Source organism: Aureobasidium pullulans (assembly GCF_000721785.1).
Source record: "Aureobasidium pullulans EXF-150 unplaced genomic scaffold scaffold_38, whole genome shotgun sequence".
NCBI classification, from domain to species: domain Eukaryota; kingdom Fungi; phylum Ascomycota; class Dothideomycetes; order Dothideales; family Saccotheciaceae; genus Aureobasidium; species Aureobasidium pullulans.
In genome coordinates, this window is record NW_021941058.1 from 53,216 (window position 1) to 79,678 (window position 26,463).

At 48.8% G+C, this 26,463-nt stretch overlaps 7 protein-coding genes across 7 annotated transcripts; 1 reads left to right on the forward strand and 6 right to left on the reverse strand.

Annotated features, from left to right (window-relative positions):
* Positions 1-25: 25 nt before the first annotated feature.
* M438DRAFT_350046 (uncharacterized protein) lies at positions 26-2,372 on the reverse strand. The gene has a single exon (XM_029906538.1). The coding sequence runs from the start codon at positions 2,281-2,283 to the stop codon at positions 247-249; it is 2,037 nt and encodes a 678-aa protein (XP_029755166.1). The 5' UTR covers positions 2,284-2,372; the 3' UTR covers positions 26-246.
* Positions 2,373-8,610: 6,238 nt separating this feature from the next.
* M438DRAFT_350047 (uncharacterized protein) lies at positions 8,611-9,973 on the reverse strand. The gene has a single exon (XM_029906539.1). It carries the CDS (start codon positions 9,834-9,836, stop codon positions 8,703-8,705), a length of 1,134 nt encoding a protein of 377 aa, XP_029755167.1. The 5' UTR covers positions 9,837-9,973; the 3' UTR covers positions 8,611-8,702.
* Positions 9,974-10,988: 1,015 nt separating this feature from the next.
* On the reverse strand, positions 10,989-12,306 carry M438DRAFT_307028 (uncharacterized protein). Its single transcript, XM_029902285.1, has 2 exons — positions 11,774-12,306; positions 10,989-11,707 (listed from the first exon to the last, which is right to left on the reverse strand). The coding sequence occupies exons 1-2, from the start codon at positions 11,813-11,815 to the stop codon at positions 11,396-11,398; spliced, it is 354 nt and encodes a 117-aa protein (XP_029755168.1). The 5' UTR covers positions 11,816-12,306; the 3' UTR covers positions 10,989-11,395.
* Positions 12,307-12,898: 592 nt separating this feature from the next.
* Positions 12,899-14,706, reverse strand: M438DRAFT_378509 (uncharacterized protein; the record flags this gene model as incomplete). The annotated part of the gene is made up of 3 exons (XM_029908821.1): positions 12,899-13,250; positions 13,302-14,036; positions 14,090-14,706. The coding sequence occupies 3 exons, from the start codon at positions 14,704-14,706 to the stop codon at positions 12,899-12,901; spliced, it is 1,704 nt and encodes a 567-aa protein (XP_029755169.1).
* A 1,349-nt stretch (positions 14,707-16,055) lies between these two features.
* Positions 16,056-18,808, reverse strand: M438DRAFT_328954 (NADH-quinone oxidoreductase). The gene is made up of 4 exons (XM_029903229.1): positions 18,670-18,808; positions 18,589-18,612; positions 18,150-18,532; positions 16,056-18,092 (listed from the first exon to the last, which is right to left on the reverse strand). Exons 1-4 carry the CDS (start codon positions 18,785-18,787, stop codon positions 16,374-16,376), a joined length of 2,244 nt encoding a protein of 747 aa, XP_029755170.1. The 5' UTR covers positions 18,788-18,808; the 3' UTR covers positions 16,056-16,373.
* Positions 18,809-19,772: 964 nt separating this feature from the next.
* M438DRAFT_340173 (Cse1-domain-containing protein) lies at positions 19,773-22,774 on the forward strand (the record flags this gene model as incomplete). The annotated part of the gene is made up of 3 exons (XM_029904293.1): positions 19,773-19,842; positions 19,898-20,379; positions 20,435-22,774. The coding sequence occupies 3 exons, from the start codon at positions 19,773-19,775 to the stop codon at positions 22,772-22,774; spliced, it is 2,892 nt and encodes a 963-aa protein (XP_029755171.1).
* A 611-nt stretch (positions 22,775-23,385) lies between these two features.
* Positions 23,386-26,316, reverse strand: M438DRAFT_409839 (putative alpha-xylosidase; the record flags this gene model as incomplete). Its single annotated transcript, XM_029910044.1, has 3 exons — positions 23,386-25,828; positions 25,896-26,044; positions 26,197-26,316. The coding sequence occupies 3 exons, from the start codon at positions 26,314-26,316 to the stop codon at positions 23,386-23,388; spliced, it is 2,712 nt and encodes a 903-aa protein (XP_029755172.1).
* Between the last annotated feature and the right edge of the window lie 147 nt (positions 26,317-26,463).

Sequence of the window (26,463 nt, forward strand, 5' to 3'; positions counted from 1 at the left end):
AAATAATATAAATTATAAAGTACGAATTTTATGTCTATAAAGATATAAGTAGTGGAGATAAGTGAAGCTACTAACTAACATAGTAGTAGTAAAAGAAAGGCAATGAACAAGAATAGAAGACTAAGATATAGTATAAATATATTAAGGACTCTACGAATACCATGCATATGCAAGAGAAGACAAAAAGGCCGTAAAAAGAAACTCATGTCCAGATGAGATGAAGTAAAGGTACGAAAAAATGACACTCTAGATGCGCTTTGTACTCGTTGTTTTGATTGTGCTGGTTTTCATCGTGGAGCTGGGTTTCTTGGTCGATGAGAAGGTGCTGGTTTTTTTCGTGCTTGTCGAAGTGACCTTTTTGCTGCTGCTGGTGGATGTCGCTTTCTTCGTGCTGCTAGTCGATGTCGCTTTCTTCGTGCTGCTGGTCGATGTCGCTTTCTTCGTGCTGCTGGTCGATGTCGCTTTCTTCGCACTGCTCGTAGAAGACACCTTCTTTGAGCTGCTGGTTGATGTGACCTTCTTGCTGCTGCTCGTTGAAGTAACTTTCTTGCTGCTGCTCGTCGAAGTGACTTTCTTGCTACTACTCGTCGAAGAAACCTTCTTCACACTACTGCTCGAAACACTTCTAACGCTAACACCAGCTTTCTTCGTACTCAACGTAACCACAGTCTTGACGCTGAAACTTGAAGTGCTGGTCTTGCGGCTGGACGTAGAAGATGTGGTGGGAGCTTTTGATAAAGTGGAGGGCTTGATGGTACTGGAGCTAGTGGTCGGCTTGACGGTCGAGGAAGTCGAGACAGGCTTGGTAGATGATGTTGAAGACGGTTTTACGGTCGAAGAGGTCGAGATGGGCTTGGTTGATGAAGTTGATGCTGGTTTGGTGCTTGATGAGCTGGTTGTGGGCTTGATACTTGATGAGCTGGTAGTAGGCTTCACACTAGACGAGCTCGTGGTAGGCTTGATTGACGAGGATGATGAGCTGGCGCGGACGCTGCTTGACGATGCTGATGTCGAAGTCGATGGTTTGATGCTGCTGCTGGAGGTCGAAGTCGAAGTCGAGCTCGGGCGAACGCTACTCGACAAAATCGATGAAACAGAATTCGACGATGAACGAGCGCTGCTTGTAGAAGATGGGAAAACACTGGTGGATGACGATTTCGACGAGCTGGTAGAAGATGAAGAGCTCGAGAATGTCGATGATGTCGAAGAGACCGAAGAGACCGAAGAGCTTGAAGAAGACGAAGAGCTAGATGTCGAGCTCACCGACGACGAAGATGACGAACTCGATGAAGGCGAAGCAATAACAGTCTCCGAAAACACCTTGATATAGTTGACCTCCCAGTACGCCTCGGAGAAGGCCTTGGGGTTCTGGGCAACATAGTTGACACAGCCACTGGCTCCACCAGACGCCATAGGACAGGTAGTCTGATCATACACACTACCAGCCCAATCACCGCAGAAAGTGGTGTCAAAAATCATTCTGTGGTTGATAAAATGCGAATCAATATCGCAAGATCCACCGTCGAAGTTGCCGACAGGGGTGCCGAAATCAAGGGCAGGCGAAGGAGAACCAGAGGTGATGGATGCAGGAATGCCATTGCGAGGGAAGAACCAGACTTTCATGAACTCGGAAGTCCATTGCATGGCGTAGACACCACCGCCATTTGCATTGAAGCCATCGCCATAACCGGTTTGATCGTTGGTGCCTGTGGCGCAACCTGCGGCTCCTCCAGTGCTGACGGCGCAGTCGCGACCGTTCACCCAACCACTTTGGTCTTGGAAGGTCATGGTGCAGTTGGGAGCAGTGTGAGCTGCGATCTGGTTGGTGGTGAACGTGTTGACACCTTCAATGATATCCATTTCTCCATGAGCGGGCCAATTCGAGTCGCCAAGAGTCCAGAAAGCAGGCCAAACGCCACAGATGGAGCCAGGCATGTGCTTGATGTCCGCAAGGAAGAGACCATGGTTGTAGTTTACATTTCCCTCAAGACGAACCGATTGACGTCCAGTCGAGTTGGCGTAAAGGACATTTGTGTCGTCGACGCCCCACTTGGCAGTTCCTTGTCCAAACCCGAGGATACCACTGTTCATAGCTGTAGTCTTGTCCACGTATTCAACAAAACCATGTGTCGGATCTGGGTCTGTAAAGAAGTTGAAGCCGTCATAGAAGTTGGCTCCCGCATATGTGTCTTGCAAGGTGTAGTTGTAAGAAACAGCAGATACTGTTACAGGAAGCAAAGCGACCAAAAGGCCAGCAGCCCCAACGCGCCTTGAAGAAGGCATTTCTTTCTGCAGTATAAAAAAAAGAATGACTGTAGTAGAAACGAATGTATGCGCCGAGTAAGAAAGAACGAAAGAGCAAGAAAAATCTCCGACCTACAGAAAAAGAGATCCAGGGACAACGTTTGTTTAATATTCATACCCTCGTACCTACATGCACACAGAGTGTATTGATCCCACCGTTCAAAACGGGCGGTTCTTGCTGGGTGGGATTGCAGCGGTTGTAGCGGTGTCTCACAGCTGACTTTCAGCGACCATCCTTCACCCTCAGCTTCGGTCATATGCGCAAGTACACACACATTACCAGACTATCGAGTCAAGCCACAGGTATGCTAGATGTTTAAGCATGATCCATAAGATACCTAGATCGTAGAATAGCAGGGGGTGAAGGAGCCGCAAAACGCCACATCAAAGGAGATGTATGTGTTGGTAGGTGTGAGTGGACAGAAAAGGAGAAAACAAAGTGCAAGATTGAGGTTGACCGTTTCGCTGAAGCCCCGGCCGTTATAAGGTTCGGAGATGCCGTTTTCTTGGCTAAGGCTGGCTAAGGAAAGCTGTTGAAACCGTGTTGTGGTTACGTCAGTTAAATTGAGTAAACTATGTAAATATCGCTGGTTTTACAGAGAATTCTTCGTCCGTGCGTGCCAAGGCTCCAAATTACCGACACCTATCGGGTCCTTCTAACACACCCCCTAGCTTAACTACTATCATTAGTATAAGCTAACCCTTCTATAGGAAGCTAGATAATTGTTCTCTATATACGTTAGGAAAAGAACCAATTAATTTAGACTAAAGGTGGTAGAGATTTAGTCGATAAGTAGATAGAGTTTAGGCGCGTTTTAGCAGCGCTTCGCTAGAGCTCTAAAAAGCTTAAATCTGTAATAATAACTAGAGCATTAACTATTAATGTGTTTGTCTTATTTATTCCTCCTCTTTTAGAGCTACTTAATTAGAGTCTTACTAGGCTAACCTACATTATAAACAACTACGAGGTTAAGTTAGCGATAGAACTTAAGGTAGTTCTTAGCGGTAAGGGACTTAGTAAGGCTATCGGCGACCTAATTAGCAGTAGGGATCTACTTAACTTCGATAAGCTTATTCTTAATCTATTCTCTAGTATAATAGAAGGCGATGTCGATATGCTTCGTACGGTCGCTATTATTAGTCTCCTTCTTCGTTATGTCGATAGCTAGCGAGTTATCTTCGTAGATGATTGTAGGACTAGCAATAGTAAACCCGAGCTTAGTAGCAATCCTACGTAGGTAGATAGCTTTACGAGCAGCGTAGGATAGAGCGGCGTACTCTACCTCTATAGTAGAAGTAGTAACATATAGTTGTCTTCCTACCTTAAAGGAGACTAGTCCTCTATAGACTATAAAGACGAAACTACTACTTAAGCGACGAGTATTAGGGTAATTACTAAATAATGCGTCGGTATATCCTATTAGGTTAGCACTACTAGTAGCACCTCTAAATTCTTCCTTACTTAAACCCTTAGGGTTAGCAATGTACGAGAGCGCATAATTACGAGTACTAGATAGGTATCTTAGGTAGTGTTTAGTAGCTTTAATATGCTTATTACTAGGGTTAGCGAGGAAGCGATAGAGGAGACCTACTAAGTAGCAAATATCGGGACGGGTCTAAGTTATAGGCTACATTAATGATCCGACTAGTGCTTAATACCTCTTAAGCTTACCCTTACTAGCGGTGCCGGTAAATTTAGACAACTTCTTAGAGGGTAGAGGGGTTAATAGAGTTGCTGCTCCTTCGAAGCTATAGGACTTAACTGTCTTCTTAATATATGCGTCCTACGTAATATAGATAGTACGCTTCTCGCGGTTGCGTATAATACGGCATCTAAGGAAGTAGTAGATATCGCCGAGCTCCTTAAGCTAGAAGTAGCTAGTTAGTTTAGTTAGAACTGCCTAAGCCTACTACTTAGTAGGTGCTGCTACTACGAAGTCGTTAACGTAGACTATAATTATTACTATATTCTTACTAGTGCTACGGGTAAAGACGCATTTATCCTAGATTAGAGGTTTAAAACTAAGCTTCTTAAGGATCTTAAGGAGGGTAAGATACTAGAGTAGAGGCGATTCCTTTATGCTATATAGAGCATTAAGGAGCTCGTAGACTATGTCCTTATCGCCCTTATAATAACCTTAAGGTTGTTAGACGTAGACCTTCTAGCCGCTAGCGCGAAGGGCTATACTAGCATTAAGGAAGGCGTTTACTACATTTGCCTATAAGCACTCCTAGTCGTTAACTGTAACAAATATAAGGATTAGTCTCTAGGAACTAGTTTTAACTACTACGGTAAAGGTCTTATCGTACGCGAGGTCGATCTTCTATAAGTTACCTCGAATACACTATCTAGCCTTATAGCGAGTAACGTTGCCGTCCTTATCTCTCTTAACTTTATAGACCTAAGTGCTAGGAAGGCAAATAGCGCTAGGTAGGAGTCTCTTAATGATCTAGGTGCCTGTCTTAATGTAGGTATTAACTTCGAGATTAAAAGCTATCTTCTAATAAGGTGCGTCGACAGAGCGCATTACTTCCTTAAAGTTATGCGGTTTAGACTCTAAGAAGCGGTCTAATAAGTTAATAGCCTTATACATGGCGAAGTAGAAGACTTTAGTAAACTTCTAAGGGTCATGGCGGTGTATAAGGTTAAGATTAGGATAATCTCTAAGTAGTAAGGGTAAACCTAGTCGAGGAAGCAAAGATAGATAATTAACTATAGATGCTATTAACTAGTTATTAAGAAGTGTGTTTCTACTAACTTTAAGCGAGTCGCCTTTAAAGTCTTAGAACTCATTAGTCTCATTAGTCTCTTAGAACTCATCCTCGTAGCGCTAGTTAACTAGCTACGTGTTTATACTATTAGGTTGCTTAAACGCATTATTATTGTTACCCCCTAGTTAAGGAAGCTAAGAAACAGATAGGAGCTCTAGTATTAAGCGAGGTGTAGGGTATTAAGACTAGGCATTAGGCTCCTAGTTATCGTTAGTATCTAAGTCGTCGTAGACATAGGGATCCGGCGATAGGAGTTAGGCGTACTAGGAGTTAAGAGCTCGTCTCTGCTCCTTAGATATACCGTATTTTACATCTTCTACGAAGGTAACTAAGCTGCTTCGAACAACCTTATTAGTAGAGGGTAGCTAGATCTCCTAGATAGATATACCGTCGTAGCCGACAAGGAAACTACGTTTAGATCGAGGACTATACTTGTCGCCTATTACTCTCTTTTAAGGAGGAGTCTAGACGTAAGCTACGTACCCCTAGACTCTAAGATAGTCTACCGACGGCTTCTCTTTATAACCGAGAAGACGTGTTAGAAGTTAAGTAGGTAACACTCCCTAAGAGGTCTTAGAAGGACGGCAGTTAGTAAGATAAACTATAGTCTACTAGGCATACGGCTAGAACTCGGGAGGTAGTCCGGCCTCTAGCATAAGGTATCTAGCGATGTCGTTAATAACATAGATAGTAGCTTCTAATATACCGTTCTAATGCTAGGTGTACGGAGCGCTAGGCTTATAGTAAATGCTATTAAGGGAGCAGAAGTTAGTAAGCTTACTGCCACCGAATTTAGTACCATTATTAGTCTAGATAACCTTAACCGTAAGGCCTATTTAATTGTAAATTAGATGTAGGAACTCTTCGAGCATTTTAAAGAAGGTCTTAGTAGCTAATTAGAAACTCTAGCGAGTACGAGACGAGTCCTCTATAATGATTATACCTAATTTCTTACTATTAAACCTAGTCTACGTAACACTAACGGTATTAAGATAGATCTTCTTAAAGGGTTAAGTCGAGCGATGCTAGACCTTACGACTAACCTTTCGCTTAGCCTTACTACGAAGGCATAGATTATAGTTATAGATGTCGTAAGCTCGGCTAACATTACTAGTTAGCTATATGCCTCCGACTAAGTTAGCGACGGAGCTAAGCTTATTTATAGGAATATAGCTAAGTCTCTTATACTAGATATTAGGTGTTCTAGAGAGTAGAGTAAGGTTAGATAGTAAAGTTAAGGTAGTAGTAGTAGTAGCCGTAAGAACTGTATCCTTAATAGCTAACAAATGAGGAAGACTAAAGAAGATATAGTAGCGAGCGAGAGGTCGTTTATCGTCGTCGTATATAGCTTCCTTTTTACTATAATAAAACATACTAGATCTAGCCTTTACTACTCCTTCGAAGAGAATATTAGCGACGTAGTTAGGAGCGTAGAGAACATCGGATAGGGTAACCTTAAGGGAACCATTAATACCTTAAAGGGTAATAGAAACAGTGCTAACTCCTATAATAGTAGTTTCTCCTTCGCCGATTCTAATAGCTAAGGAGTAGGACTCGTCGAGCTAGATAAATAACTCGCGGTCCTTATAGACATGCTTAGTAGCTCCGGTATCGTATACCTATGCGTTCTGCTTATCGTAGAGGTAGCGATAGCTAAGTAAGAAGGCTAGAGCATCGTCGTAGATGCTTATTAGGTTAAGACTATAATATCTAGCTAATTTAGGTGTAGTAGGAGGAGGCCTATTATCCTTCTTAGTATTACGCTTAGGTTACTTCTTAGGGTGCAACTTCTAGTAGTCGTTCTTAACATAACTAGGTCGCTTATAGTAGTCGTATTTCTTCTTCTCGCAGTTACCGTCGTGGTTGCCGTCTTAGTTGCTATTAGGGTTACTATAGCTATAATAGTTATAGAAGAGACTAGCTCCGTTCTTACGGGTAGATACGTAGTCGTCGATGAACTTAGTAATTAGCTCGTTAAGGGTAGGGAACTAGTCGTCCTTACGAATAGCTATCTTATAGAGGTAGGTAAAGTTTATAAAACTAGCCTCCTCTATAAGGTAAATGAACAAGGAAACCCTTATCTTTCTATTAAACTTGTGACCTGCATCTACTACATCTTATAGCAAACGTTTAAACTTCTAACACTATATAGAAGCGTCTCCTTAGTTCTTTAGGCGGAACTAGTAGAGCACCTAGTAGGTAGATATCGTCTTATTAAGTCCTATAATGTTGTAGGTCTCTTCGAGATAGAGCTATGTTTCTTCGGCTATTCTAGCGGGTATTTCTACGCCTATAGGTAATAAGACGATACGGATAAGGATGCCCTTAGCTATGTTATTTATCTTATTCTACTTGCGGAGCTCCTTCTTTAAGTCGTTAGTCTTAAGGAGACTATTGTCGTTAAACTGTTGTTTAGGCTTAGGGTATAAGCTATTGACAACATCGTAGTAGTTCTTCTTAAGGAGGCAGCTAACTACTATAGTCTTCTATTCCTTATAGTTCTACGCTCCTTAGAGCTTACGTACGCTATCGAAAGTAGTCGAGGTTAAGTCGGCTATGTTAATAGGATAGAAAAATGTTTGTTAAAATCTTATAAAGTATAAAGGGATTCTATGCGCGCAATATTCTTTCGTGATTTAGTAAGGATTAGGAGAGGAAGGGAAAGTGTAGAGAATGAGTCTATACCGGCGGTAGTTAAGACCGCTATTTACCTTCCGGATTAAGCAAAGGAACTGACACCCTTGCTTTTTAAGAACTTTAATGAGCCTAATAATCGCTATATAGCTGAATTTAGTGTTCTTAAAGGCTAATAGAGCTTAGCTACCATGTTGAAACCGTGTTGTGGTTACGTCAGTTGAATTAAGTAAACTATGTAAATATCGCTAGTTTTACAGAGAATTCTTCGTCCGTGCGTGCCAAGGCTCCAAATTACCGACACCCATCGGGTCCTTCCAACAAAAGCAGAGGCCTAGCTTGCTCCTGCCACGCTTTCAGCTCTTCAAATCGAGTCAAGCACGTCAAGACAAGAGCCGCATTCAGAACACTCCACGGAGCTTCTACACCTGCAAGCGGTAAAAGATAGTGTGGTGTATTGGCAAGTCGAGTTGATTGGTCTGGATCAGGCTTCGATTTTTCCAATTGGTCGCCCGCGCGGCCTTTTTTTGTTGTTTGCGCTTTCAGCTCCAGCTGAAGTGAAGGCGTGACTAACCGAGTCGCATGGATTTATTGCTCTGCTGCATTGATATTTCTTGGTCCTGCCGCGAGACTAGGAGTTCAGGTGATGCAAAAGGGTAACGATAATGGTGAAGGAAAATGAGTGTGCAAAAGGTGAATGTGTCTGCGAGGACGGCAAAAAGGCCACGCGATTCCGTACGACAGAACACCGCCGGTGACAGGGTCACACTGAATCAGATGATCTCGTGGACTGCGAAAGTCTAGAACACGGGTCATAATAGGCACTTATACAAGAGCAGAAGGTACGCAGAATGATCAGAAACTCATCTATTCGAATGTAGGTCTAAAGCTTACCAAAAGGAAAACAATCATTACGCAACAACAACGCTAGAACGCTCACAAGAACAGAAAACTCGCAGGAAAAAGATGACTTTCAAGTCGCTGCCCATCACTCAGACCTTCGCATAACGACAAGCAGGACTGCCGCAAGCCTCATGCCTCTGGTTCAACCAATCGTAAACATGTCTGCCCTCACCGTCCTCTTGCTCCCAAGACCCCAACAGCACAAGCAACGGCTCGTCACCCTCGTACTGATATCCAGGCGCCTTGCGCTGTCTCGCGACCTCCAAAGTCTCGTGAATGGTGTCCCAAACGAAGCCAGCAGTCAAGGGTTTTCCATCTTGTGATTCACAGCGGATGAGATAACTCCAGTAATACAGCTCAATGCGCGTGGGTGCAGGGTTGGAGAAATACATGCTGCGCCAACTCGCATTGGGAGGAGAGCGCTCGCCGAGGAGGTAAAAGGGGTCGTTCTCTGAGATTTTGAAGGCGAGCATGTGTTTCTTTTGCTTGTCTTGGAGGTCGCGGAAGATGACTGGGTGGCTGAAGTAGTCGTCGTGTGATTGATTGGTGTTGGAAAGGTGTTTGCGGAGGGATTGTTGATCCGCTCTTGCTTGTCTTGCGGCCTGTTGCTTCTGTCGTCGTTGATCGCACGAGAAGGAGTTGTGTAGGATGTGTTTCTTCAGTGTCGGTGCGATGAAGGGGTTTGTCTCTGCGCCGCAAACATGATCCTCCTCTTGATGACCACAGTAACAAGGTCTCTTTTGCTCCGAGTCGCGAGCCAGGAAAAGTCGCTTCTGCAGACGAGCTGATGCATCGATCATGCCCTTGAAACTGCGACATGTTCGCGTAGTCTTCATGATGGCGCGGATGCTCTGTCGTTGCATTTCAACCTCCTCGCCTGACCAAGGCAATTGCATCAAAATGTGCTCGAAGAGGTCAAAGTTGTTCAATGCCTTGGAGGCAGCTGATTCGGTATTCTCGGCGGTGAAGATGTTGGCAGTCTCTGTCGGGCGGGACTTGAGTTGTGGTTCGGGAGCAATGACACTGCTTCGTCGTCGTGACAATTCCTTGCGGATGCTTTGTGAGATTTCGCTTCTTAGGTCTTCGGCGGCGATATTGCCCAGGCTCATCGACACCTTCGAGATACGCCGTCTCTTGGCTTTGCAGGCGGTCTGGTAGTCATGGTCAATGTGGTCCTCAGGAATGGTGCTAATCATGTTGCTGCGAGCGATAGGGCGGTCCATGATATGAATGGAAGTGGAGGATGAGTCGTATACAAACAGCAAGCAAGGGAGAGGAAGGAGATGAAGATCCAAGATCAAGCCATGTTTTAAAAACAATCCACCCTCTGCTCTTACGCCCGGAATATCCGCGCCTCACGCCTACGACTACCCCATGAAAAAGACCCAAAACAAGGGTGAAGGCAACATGGGGAAAATCCAACCGTCGATCATCTGGTTCAATGTTGATGCCGCAGGACCGAGACGCGTCCGAGCTTCCAACGATTCCAGGGCGGCGACAAAGTCTAAACCCTCACTCGCTCGCCTTCTAGAGAATCAATCCGGCTGCCTATGTTTCCGGAACGAGCAAATGCTCTCCTACAAACCTGCAATCATCTCGCCATGTCCGAGAACAGGCAGCAAGAATTGATATGTCAATGGTGTTTCTGATCCGCAATCTTACGAGATGTGGTATGCTCCCTGCAGGACAAAACGTCAGCCTACCTTAGTACAGGATACTTCCCTCCTTGTCTATTCCGATCTTTCTATTCCTTCCATGCATGCGTCGGCGTGTTGACATGCTTCAACTGCGTGTTCGGCTAACTTTTACAAAACAAGCACACGAGAAACCCAGAATGTTCAAAAGGCTATCATCACCGCATATGTGGCTTTCTATCAAGTTCTCGCCACAAACCGAAGCAAGAAAAATAAAAGAAAAGAGTACAGATAAGCCAGTAGATCTTTTACCCATTCCTTCCTTCCTTACTACCACCAAACAATCGGTGAGAAAACGCACCCGGTTCCGACGGGTGCAAGCAAGCAAAGTAAGCGAAAAAACAAGGGTCCGGTCTAGCTTTTCTGTGCGTGGCTGTTGGGCAATGCGCACGTTGGGATAGACTTCTCGACCTTTTGATCGACTTCTTTCGATGACGATCTCGTCGTATGACTTTTGCCTATTTTGATCCAAAGGCAGTTGTGGCTATTCTTGTTGATCTGTAACGGTTTGCATACGAAAGAAACACGATAAGACAATCTTTGATCATAGAAAATGGAAGCTCGATGGAGGGTTGGTTTCACGCAAGTAGACAATCACGTCATCGATTATTTTTCGGTTACGTGCAAAATGTTGCATGTTTTGCATAGGAAGATGAGAGATCGTGTAGACAGAGCATGATTGCGATGGAATGAGAAAAGGTATGTATGCATCATTGTAAGATGTAAGCTATGCCCTAATATATGCATGTGTTGTATGCGTACCTGTAGCGGAGCATACAAGATGCTGGAAGCTAGGAAGCTCGTGAGCTCAGTATGCAGCTCAGTATGCAGTATCGTGACTCGGCGCTCTTTCTAATCCGATGGCATCTGGAGTGCAAGTGGACAACTTGTAGCGCTTTTCAAGCAGTCTCGAGCGCAACCAGAGCTGTGTCTAGCATCTTCGGCGCCATGAGGTCGTCCTTGTATTCTCCCAAACGGCCTTGAGGTGTCGGGTGAGCTTGAGAGCTTTCCATCCTGTAGACCAGCGCGATCCAGCACGCTTTCCCCATCATCTTCCTTCACTCGTACCCATCTCTTGATTTCACCTCTCAAACAGGACTATCACTCCTCCCAGGCGGCGGCACACTCCCCCTCCACAACCTCCCCCTATCCTCCTCATAATTCAACATTCCATTCCCCTCATCCTCTTCCTCCCCGTCATCTTCATCCCACTCCTCCCTCTTCCTAAACCTTCCCACCAATCTACCAACTCTTTCCTTCACTTGACTTTTGGCCCTCCTTGCGATTTCGGAAACGGTGTCGAGTGGTATGTTGGGGGATTGAGAGCGCCAGAGGGGGATGAGTAGGTGTGTTATGCTGAGGTATAGGAAGAGGGATATTGAGAACGGGAGGAGGAGGGTCTGTGTGTTGAAGAAGAGGTTAGTGAGTGAAGTGGTGGGAGAAGGGGGACGGAAGGGGGGACTTACGAGGAGAGCGGAGGGAAAGGATTGGGATTGTGATTGCGACATTTTGTCTTCCTTGCTTCCTCTTCCTCGAATGCAAGTATGCGCTGCTGGGAATCGTCGTCGTCCTCGTCCTCGGAACGCGCAAGATCCAGAAAAGTGATTACTCGAGGTATCCCAGAAGTGGCGACCGAAGATTAGATCCAATCCAAGTATATATCCAAAAAGCGCAATAGAGAGGAAAATGCGACGACGGCAGCTCAGTCGAACAGGTAGATAGGCCGCGCGGACAGAGACCGGCTACTTCTTCTCTCCCTTCCCAAGACAAGACAAGAAAAGATGATGTGTGTAATCGCAATCACACCCGCTTCCGGATGCAACGGCTATAAAGAATCTGGGGAAATATAGGTGCGTGATGACGACTGCAGTGAGAAAAAAGAAAAGACGGCTTCGAAAAGAGAGAGAGCGTGTAGAACAAGCGGCTGGACAATCGCGACAAAAGAAGGGAGAAATCACACAGCCCTATGCTCAGCTCATCTCATCCACATAAGCTGGGTAGGCTCAAATCTTAGAAGAATGTCAGTCGCGACTGACCATGCGCGCGTGTCTGCGGCGTGTGAGATGAACGGTCTAGCCGCCCGCCGCCGGACTACGGACTTGCCGGGCAAAGCGAGCCAAGATCTCGGTGAACCTTCTTGTTCTGTGAGGCTTGGGAGGCTTGCAACAAGCGTTTGGAATCTATTTTTGGCATTTTCCTGTATAGGGGAGCACCCTGGCTTGAATTTACCAATGAGATTGCGCACGCAATTGGTCGACTACTAGATTGCAATGGAGCAAAGGTGGTCAAGAACATTGAGCTCGCTCGATTGTATGAAGCGGTGGTGATTCTGAGAGTCTGCAGTCGATGTCGGTGGTCGCGTGTCAAGTAATTCAATTGTCGGATGAAAAAGCTTTTGTTCCTCACTTGATGATCGCCTTTCGAGCACGACAAAACCAATGAAATCAGAAGATAGAGGATACACGATCTACAAGCTAAATTTTCTACTCCAAATTCACACATATCCATCATAAATTGTATCTGTACAGAGTATAGATTCAACATCAACAAAACTCCACAATATGCTTGCTGCCTCTCAGTGCAACATCCATTCAAACATCATCTTGTCCGACCCGTCTATATTTTCCACTACCTCCAGCATGAGATGATTCTCCATCTCCCTTGCCCTTCTTGACTAGATTCGAGATCCAGCCGCCTAGACCTTCAGAGTCGCCGTCCTTGCTGTACATGGGCTTGCCATTTTGCACGTCGACGGAAGGAGGGTCAATGTCGAGATCAGGAATGTTCGAGTCTTGAGGCGCATCGACATCGCGGTCGAGATGTAACGAAGGTGCTGGACTTCTGCTGAACAAGCTCTCAGCTTCGGCGAGTGTCGCAGGTGATGGGGCGATTGTCGAAGCATCTCCGAAAATGCTGTTCATATCTTCCAATCGAACATTTGCACTGCGAACATGTTAGCTGATGTATTCAAAGCAATAGAGAGGTGTTACGTGCGTCTCAGGGAAGCAGAAGAACACTACAACAAGTGATACTGCACAGAAGAAAGCATGTACAAGGTACAGACGCCACTGGATAAGTTCTTGGAGCACTGGAGTGAGTTCACCGACCAGCCAGTTGAACGCCCAGTTGGATGCAGTAGACAGCGAGGCACCCTTGGCACGGATGCTGAGAGGAAGAATCTCTGGAGGGTAGAGCCAGGGAATAGGTCCCCATGAAGCACCAAAGGCAGCATTGTAAAGCATGACGAAAATAACAACCATGCGCGGTGTCAGGTGGATGTCGATGTACATGAAGTACGAGATTGCCGAGAGTGAGACGATCATGGCGGCAGCACCCCACATGAGGATGGGGCGGCGACCAAGACGATCTACAAGGTACCATGGTGGTATAGTGGAAAGCAGGTAGGTGATTCCGTTGATACCAGTCATGAGAATAGCATCACGGCCAACCCATCCAGCTTGCTCAAAGACCAGGGGAGCGTAGTATGAAATGACGTTGATGCCGTTGAGTTGTGCAAGAGCTTGGGCAGACATGGCGATAAAGACACGCTTGTAGTAGCGCTTGAACATGTCCTTGTAGCTGCGCTCGCCTTCCTGACGCTGTAGCAGCACATTCATCTTGATCTCGCGGTATTCGTCACGCGCCTTTGGGTTGTGGATGTCACCCTTGCCGTAGAGGTTGGCAATCACGACAATGCCTTCTTCGTCGTGGTCGTTGTCGAGGAGCCATCTGTGCAAGATTGTCAGTATTGGAAATGGAATGTTGCAAAGGGCAAGGCATACCTGGGGGATTCGCAGATCAAGAAAGAGCCTACAATCAGTAAAGAGCCCATAACACACTGCATGAAGAGAGGAAGTCTCCAACTCCAGTCGCTAGGAATAAAGGAGCAGAAGTAGTCAACCCAGACACTCGAGGCATAGCCAACAATGTTACCGGTGAATTCGATACAAGCCAGCTTTCCGCGATTGTGCGGTGGAGAAATCTCCGACTGGTAAACAGGCACAATGGTCGAAAGAGCACCAACACCCAGACCAGCAAGGATACGCCCGAGGATCATCATGGGCATACCAGTAGCGAAGGCCTGGAAAGCACCGCCAATGACGAAAATGACGGCTCCGTAAAGGATGGTGAGGCGACGACCGAGGATATCACCAATACGTCCCACACCCAAGGAAGATACGAAAGCTCCAACCTCGAGGATAGCAACCATTGTACCAATCTCTGCTCTTGTAGGTTGGTTGAAGTAGTTTTTAAAGTAGTTGCCGGTGATGATACCGCTCATGACACCTTGGTCATAACCGAACAGGAAAACACCTAGCGAGACAAAGACGGAGGTGAAGTATACAAGCTTCTTGCCATGGAGGCCATGCATGCGCGAGGGGCCATCATTGGGAGCCATGATGCGGACGAGGATGCGTTCGGCTTGGGAGATGTGGCGCGGTGGGGGATTGGGGATGGGGATGTCGTTCTTGTTGAGGGCGCCTTCTTTGGTACCGCTTTGGTAGCGAACGTGCTTGTTGTTGTTCTTACGACGACTACTCGGACTGAGGTGTTGCTGATGGCCTAGAGCACCGCGAAGGGGGTCGTCTTCGTTGTCAAACTGATCGACCAGGTCACCCGTGTCGCTCCAGAGACTGAAGTCGCTGTGGGCAGATTCCGACGAGCGCCGGTGACCACTGCGGTCTGAGTATCGCTTCTCGTCAAACGATGAGACGCTGCTGGTGGTGCGCAGGTGCCGTGATGATGATGAAAGAGTGTGCAAGGGGATATTCGCGGGCTTGCGTTCTTGAGGAATGTTGGCGGCGGTGTCGACCTCCTGCCTGGGATGGAGGCAGGAAGAAGATTTCAGAAAGGGCGGTAGACGGAAAAAGAGACAACACGTGCGGATATCACAACACCTTGCTCGATAGCTTCAACTTCCCACTCGATAGATAGCGACCAAGGACCTTGCTCAACCAACACGGGGAATCGGCGCACTTGCTCAAGAACTCGCCAGATAAGGGACCAATGACGTCGTAAAGCTGACCGTCCGCTCAGATCACCAGAAAACCTTGCTCCACTGCTGCAGGTCACGATGGTTGAATTGGAGGATGCCAGAAGCGAGAGAACAAGAGGCTGGAAATGGCGGTAAGAGAAGACGTATGTGCTGTGATGCCGTCGGGAAAAAAGAGAGAGGGCCAGTCCCTTTTCTCCCCAATCATCCTTCGCATGCGCGGCTTGTTTTGTCCCCTTGAACCTGACGATTGTCGATCACCGGCTTGCGACCTGCCTGATTATCCGACCGCAGACAGTTCTACCATATCTCTCTGCATAATTCAATAGCATCCAGAATACTTTGCATTCTCTCAATTTCTAACTGCGAACCTCATTGTCATATCAAAAGAGGCAAGAAAACCAAAACCATCAATGTCCACGATGCAATCATACCCTGGGCCTCCGCAAGAAAGAACAGCAGGTCCTTGCCCCGTGCGTACGCCAACGCCATCTCCCCATCTCCCAAGACCTGGGAAAAGGGGACATCTTGGATATGAAACTAGGTCACATGTCCAGCTTCAACCTGACCGCCTGCTCGTGAAACATGACAGCTTCTTGACTAAAAAGTATATCTGTACAATGGCAGAAGCGTGATCATCTGCCTGACCTTTTAGTCGAAAGGGCAAGGTTTACTTACGGCATGAGCAGCCTACAGGTTTCAGCATTTAAATGTCAAGTCAGACTGCAAATCTCGTAGAAAATAAAAGAAGTTATAATATGTACAACATTTCCATGACCGCGACTATGCTAAACAAGAAAACAAACGAAAAAGAGAGAAGCATGTCAAATAAGTTGTGTGAACGCCCATGTTCGCCGGTATTTGAGGGGCAATGTTTGGAGAAACTCCCCCTTTCGTCTTTCCTCTATGCAGAGAATCCTCCTGCTGCTCTTCTTTCTTCTCTCCAGGTATATGCTCAGATTCTCGGGTATATGCCTTCTCCAAAAACTTCATGTCTACCACTCCGGACTCGGCATTTTTTCGTAAGAGCTCCGTCTTGTATGATTATTATCTACAACAAACTGGGTAGTCGTTTATGCGCTGGCGACAGCATTGGGGCCGTAGTGCACTTGAGGGTTGGGCTCACCAGGAGCCATGAAGTTGGTCTTGGCGTTGCCTTGGGCCTTTGATGCTGAGCAACGGGCCATGGTGGGCGAGGATCTTGAAATGGCGTTGGTGAAGAAGAAGTCGGCGATGGGCTTCTTGAGGGCGGTGCCGGTGATCTTGGCGCCGTGGTTGGCCTCGACAAGCTGCACCTTGGAAAGAGCGCCAACTTCTTGCGAAGTAGGCTCAGCAACATCGTAGGCGGAGAGGGCGGGCGAGATCTCGTTCATGCGGTCGCGGAGCATCTCAATGTCGTCGTAGGGGAGAGTGACGTTCAAGGCCTCGGAAACGGCACGGAGGATCTTCCAGTCCTCGCGAGCAGCACCGTAGGTACCTGTTGCGGCGCGGCCCATCTGTGTACGACCCTCAGTGTTGACATAGGTTCCGCTCTTTTCGGTGTAGGTGGCACCAGGAAGGATGACGTCGGCGAGCTGAGCTCCCTTGTCACCGTGAGAGCCCTGGTAGACAACGAAGGCATCCTTGGGAATGGCGGCGGCGTCGATCTCGTCGGCACCGAGAAGCCAGATCATCTTAGGTGTGACCTGGGTGGTGGCAGGGTTGCTGACACCCCAGCCGATCTCGTAGGCACCGGTACGGGCAGCAGCACGCTGCAGAACGTTGTAACCGTTCCACTCCTTGGTTGCGAAGTTGGCCTTGTTCTCCTCGATGAACTTGCCGACGGTCTCGAACATGGCCTTGGCGTCAGGGTGCTCAGCGACAGCGGAACCAACAATGATCATGGGGCGCTCGGCGTTCTTGAGCTTCTCGGCGAAAGGTCCAGAAAGAGCAGACTTGAGGGCGTTGGCATCGGCACCGAGGTTCTCGTACTCAAAGGTTGACTCGAAGTCCTCACCAACGAGACCGACCTCGAGATCAGAGCGGATCCATTGCTTGCGGATACGGGCGTTCAGGACAGCGGCTTCGTGACGAGGGTTTGTTCCGACAAGAAGAATGGCATCGGCCTCTTCAACGCCAATAATCTTGGAGTTGAAAGTGTAGTTGGCGCGAACATCAATACCGTGGGCCAGAGGAGAGTCACCCTGAGGTTGGTCAAGTGCAAGGTTCTCGGATCCGAGACGGTTGGCGAGGTCCTTTGCGGCGACAAGCGATTCAGTGTCCATAGTGTGACCAGCGATAATCTTGAACTCATCACCCTTGGGCTGGAGCTGCTTGAACTTCTCGGAAATCTCAACCAAAACGTTCTCCCAGGTGGCAGGCTTGAAGGTGGAGCCCTCGCGGAGGAGGGGAGTGGTGAGGCGCTGGGTGCTGAGACCGTCGCACGAGAAACGAGATCTGTCGTCAATCCACTCCTCGTTGACATCGTCGTTCAGACGGGGAAGGACACGCATGACCTGGAGACCTCTGCTGTCGACACGGATGTTGGAACCAAGAGCGTCCATAACATCAACAGTCTCGGTGTGCTTGAGTTCCCAGGGACGGGCGCGGAAAGCGTAGGGCTTGGAAGTGAGGGCTCCAACGGGGCAGAGATCGATAACGTTTCCAGACATCTCGGTGTCGAGGGCGGTCTCGAGGTATGTGCCGATTTGCATGTCGTTACCACGGCCGGTAGAACCAAGCTCGGGGGCACCGGCGACGTCGTTGGCGAAACGGATGCAACGAGTGCAGTGAATGCAGCGGTTCATTGAAGTCTGAGATTGTCAGTATGTCATATGCTTAAAGAGAAAAGGACAGCCATGGCGGCGCACCTTGACGAGAGGACCAATGTTCTTGTCCTCGACGGCACGCTTGCCACCAAGCTCGTGGAAGCGACCACGATCAGCACCGTATCTCATGCTCTGGTCCTGGAGATCGCACTCGCCACCCTGATCGCAAATAGGGCAATCCAGAGGGTGGTTGGCGAGCAAGAATTCCATGACACCCTCACGGGCCTTGTGGACGAGGGGGGAGTCGGTCTTGACGACCATACCGGGCTGGACGGGCCATGCGCAAGAGGCGACGGGCTTGGGGGCGCGCTCGACTTCGACGAGACACATACGACAGTTACCGGCGATCATGAGCTTCTCGTGGTAGCAGTAGCGGGGGACGGTGGAGCCGGCCTTTTCGCAGGCCTGGATGAGGGCGGAGCCGGCTGTGAGGTGTGTCAGAGAGGAGACCGGTATAGGGTGGTGGTAAGTGGAGGCATACCCTCTATTGAGACCTTCTTGCCATCTGTATTCACATGTTAGTGATGTTGAATTGGCTGGGCGTATTCAGTCAAGGGCGTACCGATTGTGAGCTCGACCTCAGCCGGGCGAGGAGCGGATGAGGTGAATGCGCGGGTGGCATTGACTGAGGCCAGCCTCTGCGAGCGCGGCAGACTGCGCAAAAGCTGTTGGCGCATCATGTTGTGTATGGCCGGAGGGGGTGGGTATGGAGTGGAGAGTCAAGGACGGCGGTGGTAATCGTCTCCCAAGAGGCGTCAAGAATCCGCGACTCTGTACTAACTCGCGCTCTATGATTCGCCCGGATCTTTCCGTGCTTACTTGCCAGCATCATTTACTTCGTCTTTTGCCATCACCATTCGACGGCATGGTCGATTTTGATCTAGTTTCAATTGAATAATGCATATGGTCTGTAAGGACTGGCCATAATTGCGCAGAGTCGAAGCGCAAGATGATTGTACCTGTCAATAACCTCCCAAGGCTGCCAACTCACCGTCACCAAGGCCGGCGTCGTCTTCGCTCTTGACCCGACCTCTAACCACTGGCTCGTCATCAAACTTCTAAAGACCGGCCCAATCACTGTCTACAACTCTAAGTGTACAATTGCCAGACATGTTGCTTTGTTCTGCGATCCTCTGGTACTGTTGTTTGCAAAGCTTTTCTGTCCGAGCGTGTTCTCAACTTGAGATGGCTCTCCTGACCCAATCTCATCACCAAACAATAATACATCCTTATAGCATAGTGAATATCAATCAAGATCTGGCAAGACTGTCCCGATTCCTTCATTCCTTTTACAATCGCTACTCAATCATCTGATGTATGATAGAAGTGACTCGTTCCGCTCCGGACATTTTGCTTGGCAAGCCTCTGCTCGAGCAATGCAGATGCGAAGCATACTGAACGATCATCTGAGTCTTCTTTCACTTGCCTCAGGACCCGTGTCCAGTCTGCTGCTCTCACTTGAATCACCGTTGACATGGTTCGTTCTTCGATGCAAGTTCGTTGATGAACTGATCAAACTGATTAGATGGAAGACGGAGGTTTGCGGGGGTCGGTCCGAGCTTTCTGTTTATACAAGCAGTTCGGAAACTTTTGATCGCCTGCTCGCTGCATCCACCATTCTCGGCGCACTTATTCCTTTCCTTTGGTTCTTCGACCATCTTCATCATGTCGGCCGATCTATCAACGATCGCCAACCTGCTCCAGGCCAGTCTTGATCCCCGCCAGAACAAGCAAGGTATGTTTCTCGTAAAACCATACAGCAGCGTCATGGTACTGACGAGATGCAACAGCCGAACAGGCCATTCGCCAGGAAGAAGCGAAGCCTCAATTTTCCCTTGCTCTCCTTCAGATTGTCGCATCAGAATCATATCCCAACACAACACGGTTGTCGGCCGCTCTCTTCTTCAAGAATTTCATCCGCCGCAGCTGGACCGACGAAGATGGAAACTACAAGCTCCCTCAGGATGAGGTGACTGCTATCAAGCGTGAGGTTATCGGCCTCATGATCTCTGTGCCTTCGACCATCCAGACTCAGCTTGGAGAGGCCATCAGCGTCATTGCCGACTCGGACTTCTGGGAGCGCTGGGACACTCTGGTCGACGACCTCGTCTCGCGCTTCACCCCCGACAACCCCAAGGTCAACAACGGTGTCTTGCAAGTCGCACACTCCATCTTCCGCCGCTGGCGTCCTCTTTTCCGCACAGACGACCTCTTCACTGAGATCAACCACGTCTTGTCCAAGTTCTGCGAACCCTACCTCACCCTTTTGCAGGTAAGAGACACCCTCCCTCACCGTTGCAGGCACACGTACTGACGCACGAGTAAAGAGCACAGATCAGCAGATTACCGCAAACCAAAACAACAAGGAGTTGCTCGCCCAGCACTTCACCACCCTCAACCTCAGCATCAAGCTGTTCAACGACCTTTCCTGCCAAGATCTGCCTCCGGTCTTCGAAGACAACCTCGCCTCCATCAGCGCTCTGCTTTTGAAGTACCTGAGCTACGACAACCCCCTCCTTCACACCGACGACGAGTCAGAGGCTGGTCTTTTGGAATACAACAAGGCTGCCATCTTCGAAGCGCTGATCCTGTACGTCCAGAAGTACGAGGATGCTTTCGGATCATACCTGGGCCAGTTCGTCGAGAGCTCGTGGACCCTCCTCACAGCCATCGGTCCCGAGACCAAGTACGACATCCTTGTCAGCAAGGCCCTGCAGTTCTTGACCTCGGTCACCAAGATCAACCAATATGCCCAGAGCTTCAACGACCAGGCTATTCTTGGTCAGGTCGTCGAGAAGGTCATTCTCCCCAACCTGTCGTTGCGCGAGTCGGATGTCGAGATGTTCGAGGACGAGCCCATCGAATTCATCCGCAGAGATCTGGAAGGATCCGACAGCGACACTCGTAGAAGAGCAGCCACCGACTTCCTCCGCCAGCTGGTTGAACAGTTCGAGAAGCTCGTCACCGACGTCGTCTCACAGTACATCTCGCACTACCTGGCCGACTACGAAAAGGACAAGAGCGCCAACTGGAAGTCAAAGGACACTGCCGTCTATCTCTTCACCTCGATCGCTGCCAAGGGCGTACCCACCGCTGCTCGTGGTGTTCAGACGACAAACACGAACGTTGATGTTATTGACTTCTTCCAAAAGAACATTGCTGTCGACCTTACATCCGCCGAGACTGAGTCTATCCTCAAGGTCGACGCCATCAAGTATCTCTACCTCTTCCGCAGTCAGCTCACTCAGGACCAATGGCAAGCCGCCTTCCCTCTGCTGGTACAATGCCTTGGCGACCAGAACTACGTTGTCCACTCTTACGCTGCCATCGCTGTTGAGCGCGTTCTTTACATGACTGATGACAAGCGTCAGCCCATCATTCCTAGAGACACCCTTCAGGCTTTCAGCAAGGATCTCCTTCAACATCTGTTCATTCTCATCACGAAGGATTCCAAGGCTGAGAAGATCCAGGAGAACGAGTTTTTGATCAAGTGTGTGATGCGTGTCTTGATTGTCATTCGTGAGGGTCTCTTGCCCATCCTCGACATGGTTCTCACCAACCTCATCAACATTGTCAAGGTCATCCGCCACAATCCCAGCAACCCTCGCTTCTACTACTACCACTTCGAGAGCATCGGTGCTGTTGTCCGCTTCGCTGCTCCCACACAATCAGCCAAGCTTGAGGCTGCTCTTTACGAACCTTTTGCCGAAATTCTCGCCAACGACGTTCAAGAGTTCCAGCCTTACGTCTTCCAAGTTTTTGCCGCACTTCTCGAAGCAAACCCTTCAGGTTCTTTGCCCAGCTACTACCAGAGCTTGCTCGGTCCCATCCTCACTCTGGACATGTACAACTCTCGCGGCAACGTTCCCGCACTTGTCCGTCTCCTTTCCTCCATGATTCCTCGCGCTGCCGAGCAGATCGTTGCCAACAACCAGATTGAGCCCATTTTGGTCATCTTCCAGAAGCTTATCTCTTCGAAGGCAAACGAGTCGCTTGGATTCGACCTACTCGAGGCCATCTGTGGCAACATTCCTGTCGCAGCTTTGCAGAACTACTTCACCACTATCGTTCAGCTGCTCATGACCCGTCTGTCCGGCTCAAAGACGGAAAACTTCACCATCAGATTCGTGCGCTTTTATCACTTCTTTTCAGCACGAGACGACAAGGGTCTCGGTCCCGATCTTTTCATTCAAATCACCGACCAGATCCAGAACAACGTCTTCACTCCCATCTACACCCAAATCATCCTGCCCGACACACAAAAGCTGTCGCGTCCTTTCGACCGCAAGACTGCTGTCGTTTCGCTCACTCACACCCTCGCTAACAGCCAGGCCTTTGTTGACCGTTACGGTAAGAAGGGCTGGGGCTTCACATGCGAAGCACTTCTCAAGCTTCTCATCAACCCTCCGCTTCCGCAATCTGCCGATGATTTGATGATCGAAGACCGTGACGTCGAGGACGTTGGTTTCGGTGTTGGTTTCACAGCTCTCAACACCTGCAAGCCTGTACCCAAGGATCCCTTCCCTGAGGTTCAGGACGTCAAGCAATGGGTTGGCCTATACCTGCGCGAAGCTGACCAGAAGACCGGTGGACGCATCGCAGCTTCTGTCACTGAGAAGCTTGGTCCCGATGCCCAGGCTGCTCTCAGCAGTGTTATGCAAGGATAGAAGCCGCATACAACGTCCGAACTATATGATCATCTGGCAGAAATAGAGGAGCTGGAGGAATTCCCCGCTCTGCCAGAGTCCGATGATTCAGAGGAAATTGACAATGGCCCCTGCCGAGACGTACAACTTGCTGCGCAACAGTTGTGAGCAAATTTCCTGATCGCTGGCTGCACAACGAAGAGAGCGGAAAGCAATCACGAGAGCAGGACTTCACTAAGTGCAAAAGCTTCGACAAAGGAGGCTCCAAGTTATATTACTGGAAGTCCTGGAGGCGAAGTCCACCATGCAAGTCGTTTGAGGAATGAGAAGGAAGAAGGTTCAGAAGCATGGCCCAATATCCCCTCGTTTATGCATACCTAGCATAGACGCACATTTTCGTATTTGTTATCAATTCCATCATTTTCAATCAATCACCGATACACATCATGACTGTGGCTTCTAAGGAATTCTTATCCACCAATACGTCTTGCCATCCCACCATGACTAGGTTTGGTATTGTTCTATATTTGATATCATGCTTGAACTCACGCGCATGTGTCCAGACCAAGAAAAGTAGCTAATGCTTCTTTCTATTGCACACTACATATTGGTTCGGGGCAGAGTTGTTTATCTTATGCAGAGAGGAACAACCTTCGATCGGCGACCAGCATCTCAAGAACAGGCTCTACGATACCCTCCTTCAATCCAAACGCCATCAATGTCCCAAGACAAGAACTTAACCCCTTCTCCCTCATCTTCTTGATGGCATCCCACAGACGATCCTTGATGGCGAAATCAATTTGAAAGTCCATGATCATTTGCTCCAACCTGGGTTGTGGGTCGACAACGCCAAGTTGCGGGTCAGGGCCGAGGGTTATAGTAAGGTTGTGCTTTGCAGGAGTAGAGGTAGGGAAACTGCAGGAGATGCGTAGACTTTGCGTTTGTGATTCGAAGAGAGGTTCCAGTGTGACTGTGGCCGTTGAAGTGATATCGACCCCGTCGTCACTGATGCGTAAATCAGATGGGATAGAGTCCAGAGACAAGAATGTAAAGTTCCAAGAGCGTGCGTCGTTGAGTTCGGCGATGAGTGTTCCCGTGGCTTGGTCGAATCTGATGACGGTTTCCCTCTGACAAGTCGTCGACGAGCTCGAAAAGCGGGTGTTGGTGTCGTCGTCGTCGGCCACGCTTTCGATGTTGCTGCTCTTGGCATCCTGGCCGACAACCACGATGGCTTCGAAGGCGTCTGGGTCCGCACAGCCGTTTGCAGGAGCGGCCGCTTCGTCCAGAACGGTGATTGATCCCTCGGGCGCCAGAACGGGATATTCGCTCAGTCGTCTGTAGAAGACGATTTCGCGATCACCATCGTAAACAGTGCCTGTAAAGACATCGACGTAGCGTTTTCCTGGAGGTAACCAAGCTTTTACCGCTGCGAGATTCGTCACGGGGTTTCTGGGCTGCACGATCGGTGCGACGAGCAGCGAAGGGCCAAACGTATACTGATTTTGGAACTCATAGGCGGCTTCCATGTCGGGATGGCTCCAGTACATGGGCTGCACCAGAGGTTCGTCTTGCTCGGAACCCAACACGTTTTGCGTGTATAGGAACGGCACCATACGATGTCTGAGTCTCATGAACTCCGACATCACTTTGCCACATTCGGAGCGATACAACCATGGCTCTTTCGAGTTCCACTTGGAATCTGAAGAATGCAGGCGGAATATCGGGGAGAAGACACCCAGCTGCACCCAACGCGTCACGAGCTCATCGTCACGACCTCCAAAGATGTGGCCGCCGATGTCGTGGCTCCACCAGCCATAGCCGACGTTACTGGCCGTAGCAGTAAATTCGGGTTGAAATGCCAGCGACGCCCAAGTCACAACCGTGTCTCCCGAGAAGCCCACTGGGTAGCGATGACTGCCAGGTCCAGCGTAGCGCGAAAATATCAGCGGAATGGTTTCCTTATCACGTCCATTGTCGAGATAGTGGAAATGGTTCAAAAGCCATAGAGGGTCCAGTCCGGGGAGTTTGGAATAAGAACCCTGTTGCCAGTCTATCCACCAAAAGTCACAGGCCACTTTTTCGATGTTGCGATGTAATATCTCGAGATACGCTTTCATGAATGCGGCATTGGCAGGGTCGAACAAGATGGGCTTTCTGTCGCGCGTGTCGATGTCGAGGGCCAGAGCCATTTCCTCATAGCTGTCTTCGTGGGAATGCACCCCGTTATGTGGATGGTCATTTAGAGTTACCTTGAGATTACGTTCATGCAAAGCTCGGCGAAATCTCTTCGGGTCTGGAAACAACTTGTCGTCCCAAGTGTAGCCTCCCCAACCCGAGTGAGGTACTCGCTTGTCAGATACGAGATGCCAGTCCATGTCCACGACTGCAACAGACAGTGGTATGTCGCGGGTTCGAAATTCATCCATCAGCTGGATGTATTCGTCTTGATGGTAGGCATAGTATCTGCTCCACCAGTTGCCAAGTGAGTATCGAGGTAGCTTGGGCTGTTTTCCAGACAGCTCATAGAAAGCCTTGATCGCGGCTTTGTAGTCATGACCGTAACAGAAAAGATAGCCGTCCACTCGATCTCCAGGTCGTCTACCAGCCACGAATCCTCCATCAAACAACATCGAGCTCGAGTCGTCGAGTGAGGCATATCCTGCTTTGGAGATCACGCCCGGTCCCATGTCGCAGCGTCCATCGCACAAGTCCAACGTGCGGGCTGTTCCACCAAGATTCAACTCTTCAACTTCTCCATATCTCCACGGCGCGCCCCAAAGCGTGTGTCGAAAGCCGAAGTTGACGACGAATCCGGCGGGCGAAAAGCGCTTCTTGTCGTAAATCAAGTGGAAATGATCGGTGATGATCTCAAGCTCTAGTTCGCCATCGACGACGCTGAAATCCGGAATTTCGAATTGGCGATTTATTGCAAATGTGGACGCTCTGTCCTCGAACTGGCCATCGTGGGCCCATTCATATCGGATCAGGCGGTCGCTCAGGATGGTAAAGCGATGATTGGGGCCGGAAACGATCGCCTCGGGCTTAGCTTGCGGTCTGGTGTGAAAATCCATGTAGCTGTGAGGCGGAAGATACGAATGAAGTCTCAAGTGTGGCTGCGGTGGTCCTTAAGAACAACACCTACTGGCCGGTTGTATTGGCAGGAGTGTGAGAATCTCCCGCAGGCATAGTTTGAGCAAATTGACCAGCGACCAAATCACCGACAACTGCAGCGCTACTCGCGATGGCCATGACCGTGATCATCTGATCTTGCGAAGGATTCAGCGGATTGTACTGCGAGTAATTCAGCAAGTAATGCTGCGAGCAATTCAGCGAGAGAATTCGCCGCTAGAGAAACTTTATGTCTCCTAGCCGAGCAACGGCGGGTTATACTACGAGCAATTCAGCGAGTGGGATTCGCCGCTAGAGAAGTCTACACTCCTAACCCGAGCAACAGCCTTACACATGAGCAGACGTTGGCCGAGCGAACAATTCACCGAGTAACTACAAATCGTCAAGAGCCAATGTCTTGTGCTACGAAAGTCCGGAGACATCCCCACTAGCATGGCGTTTGACCCCGCGGGGTACGATCATATTCTTGTATTCAAGACTATCGGGATTTTCAAAACGGATTTCCGGCTTTGACTGACCCAAAACTTCGACAAAATCCAGCAAGATTTTAAATAGAAAGTGGAATAACTTAACAACGGCAT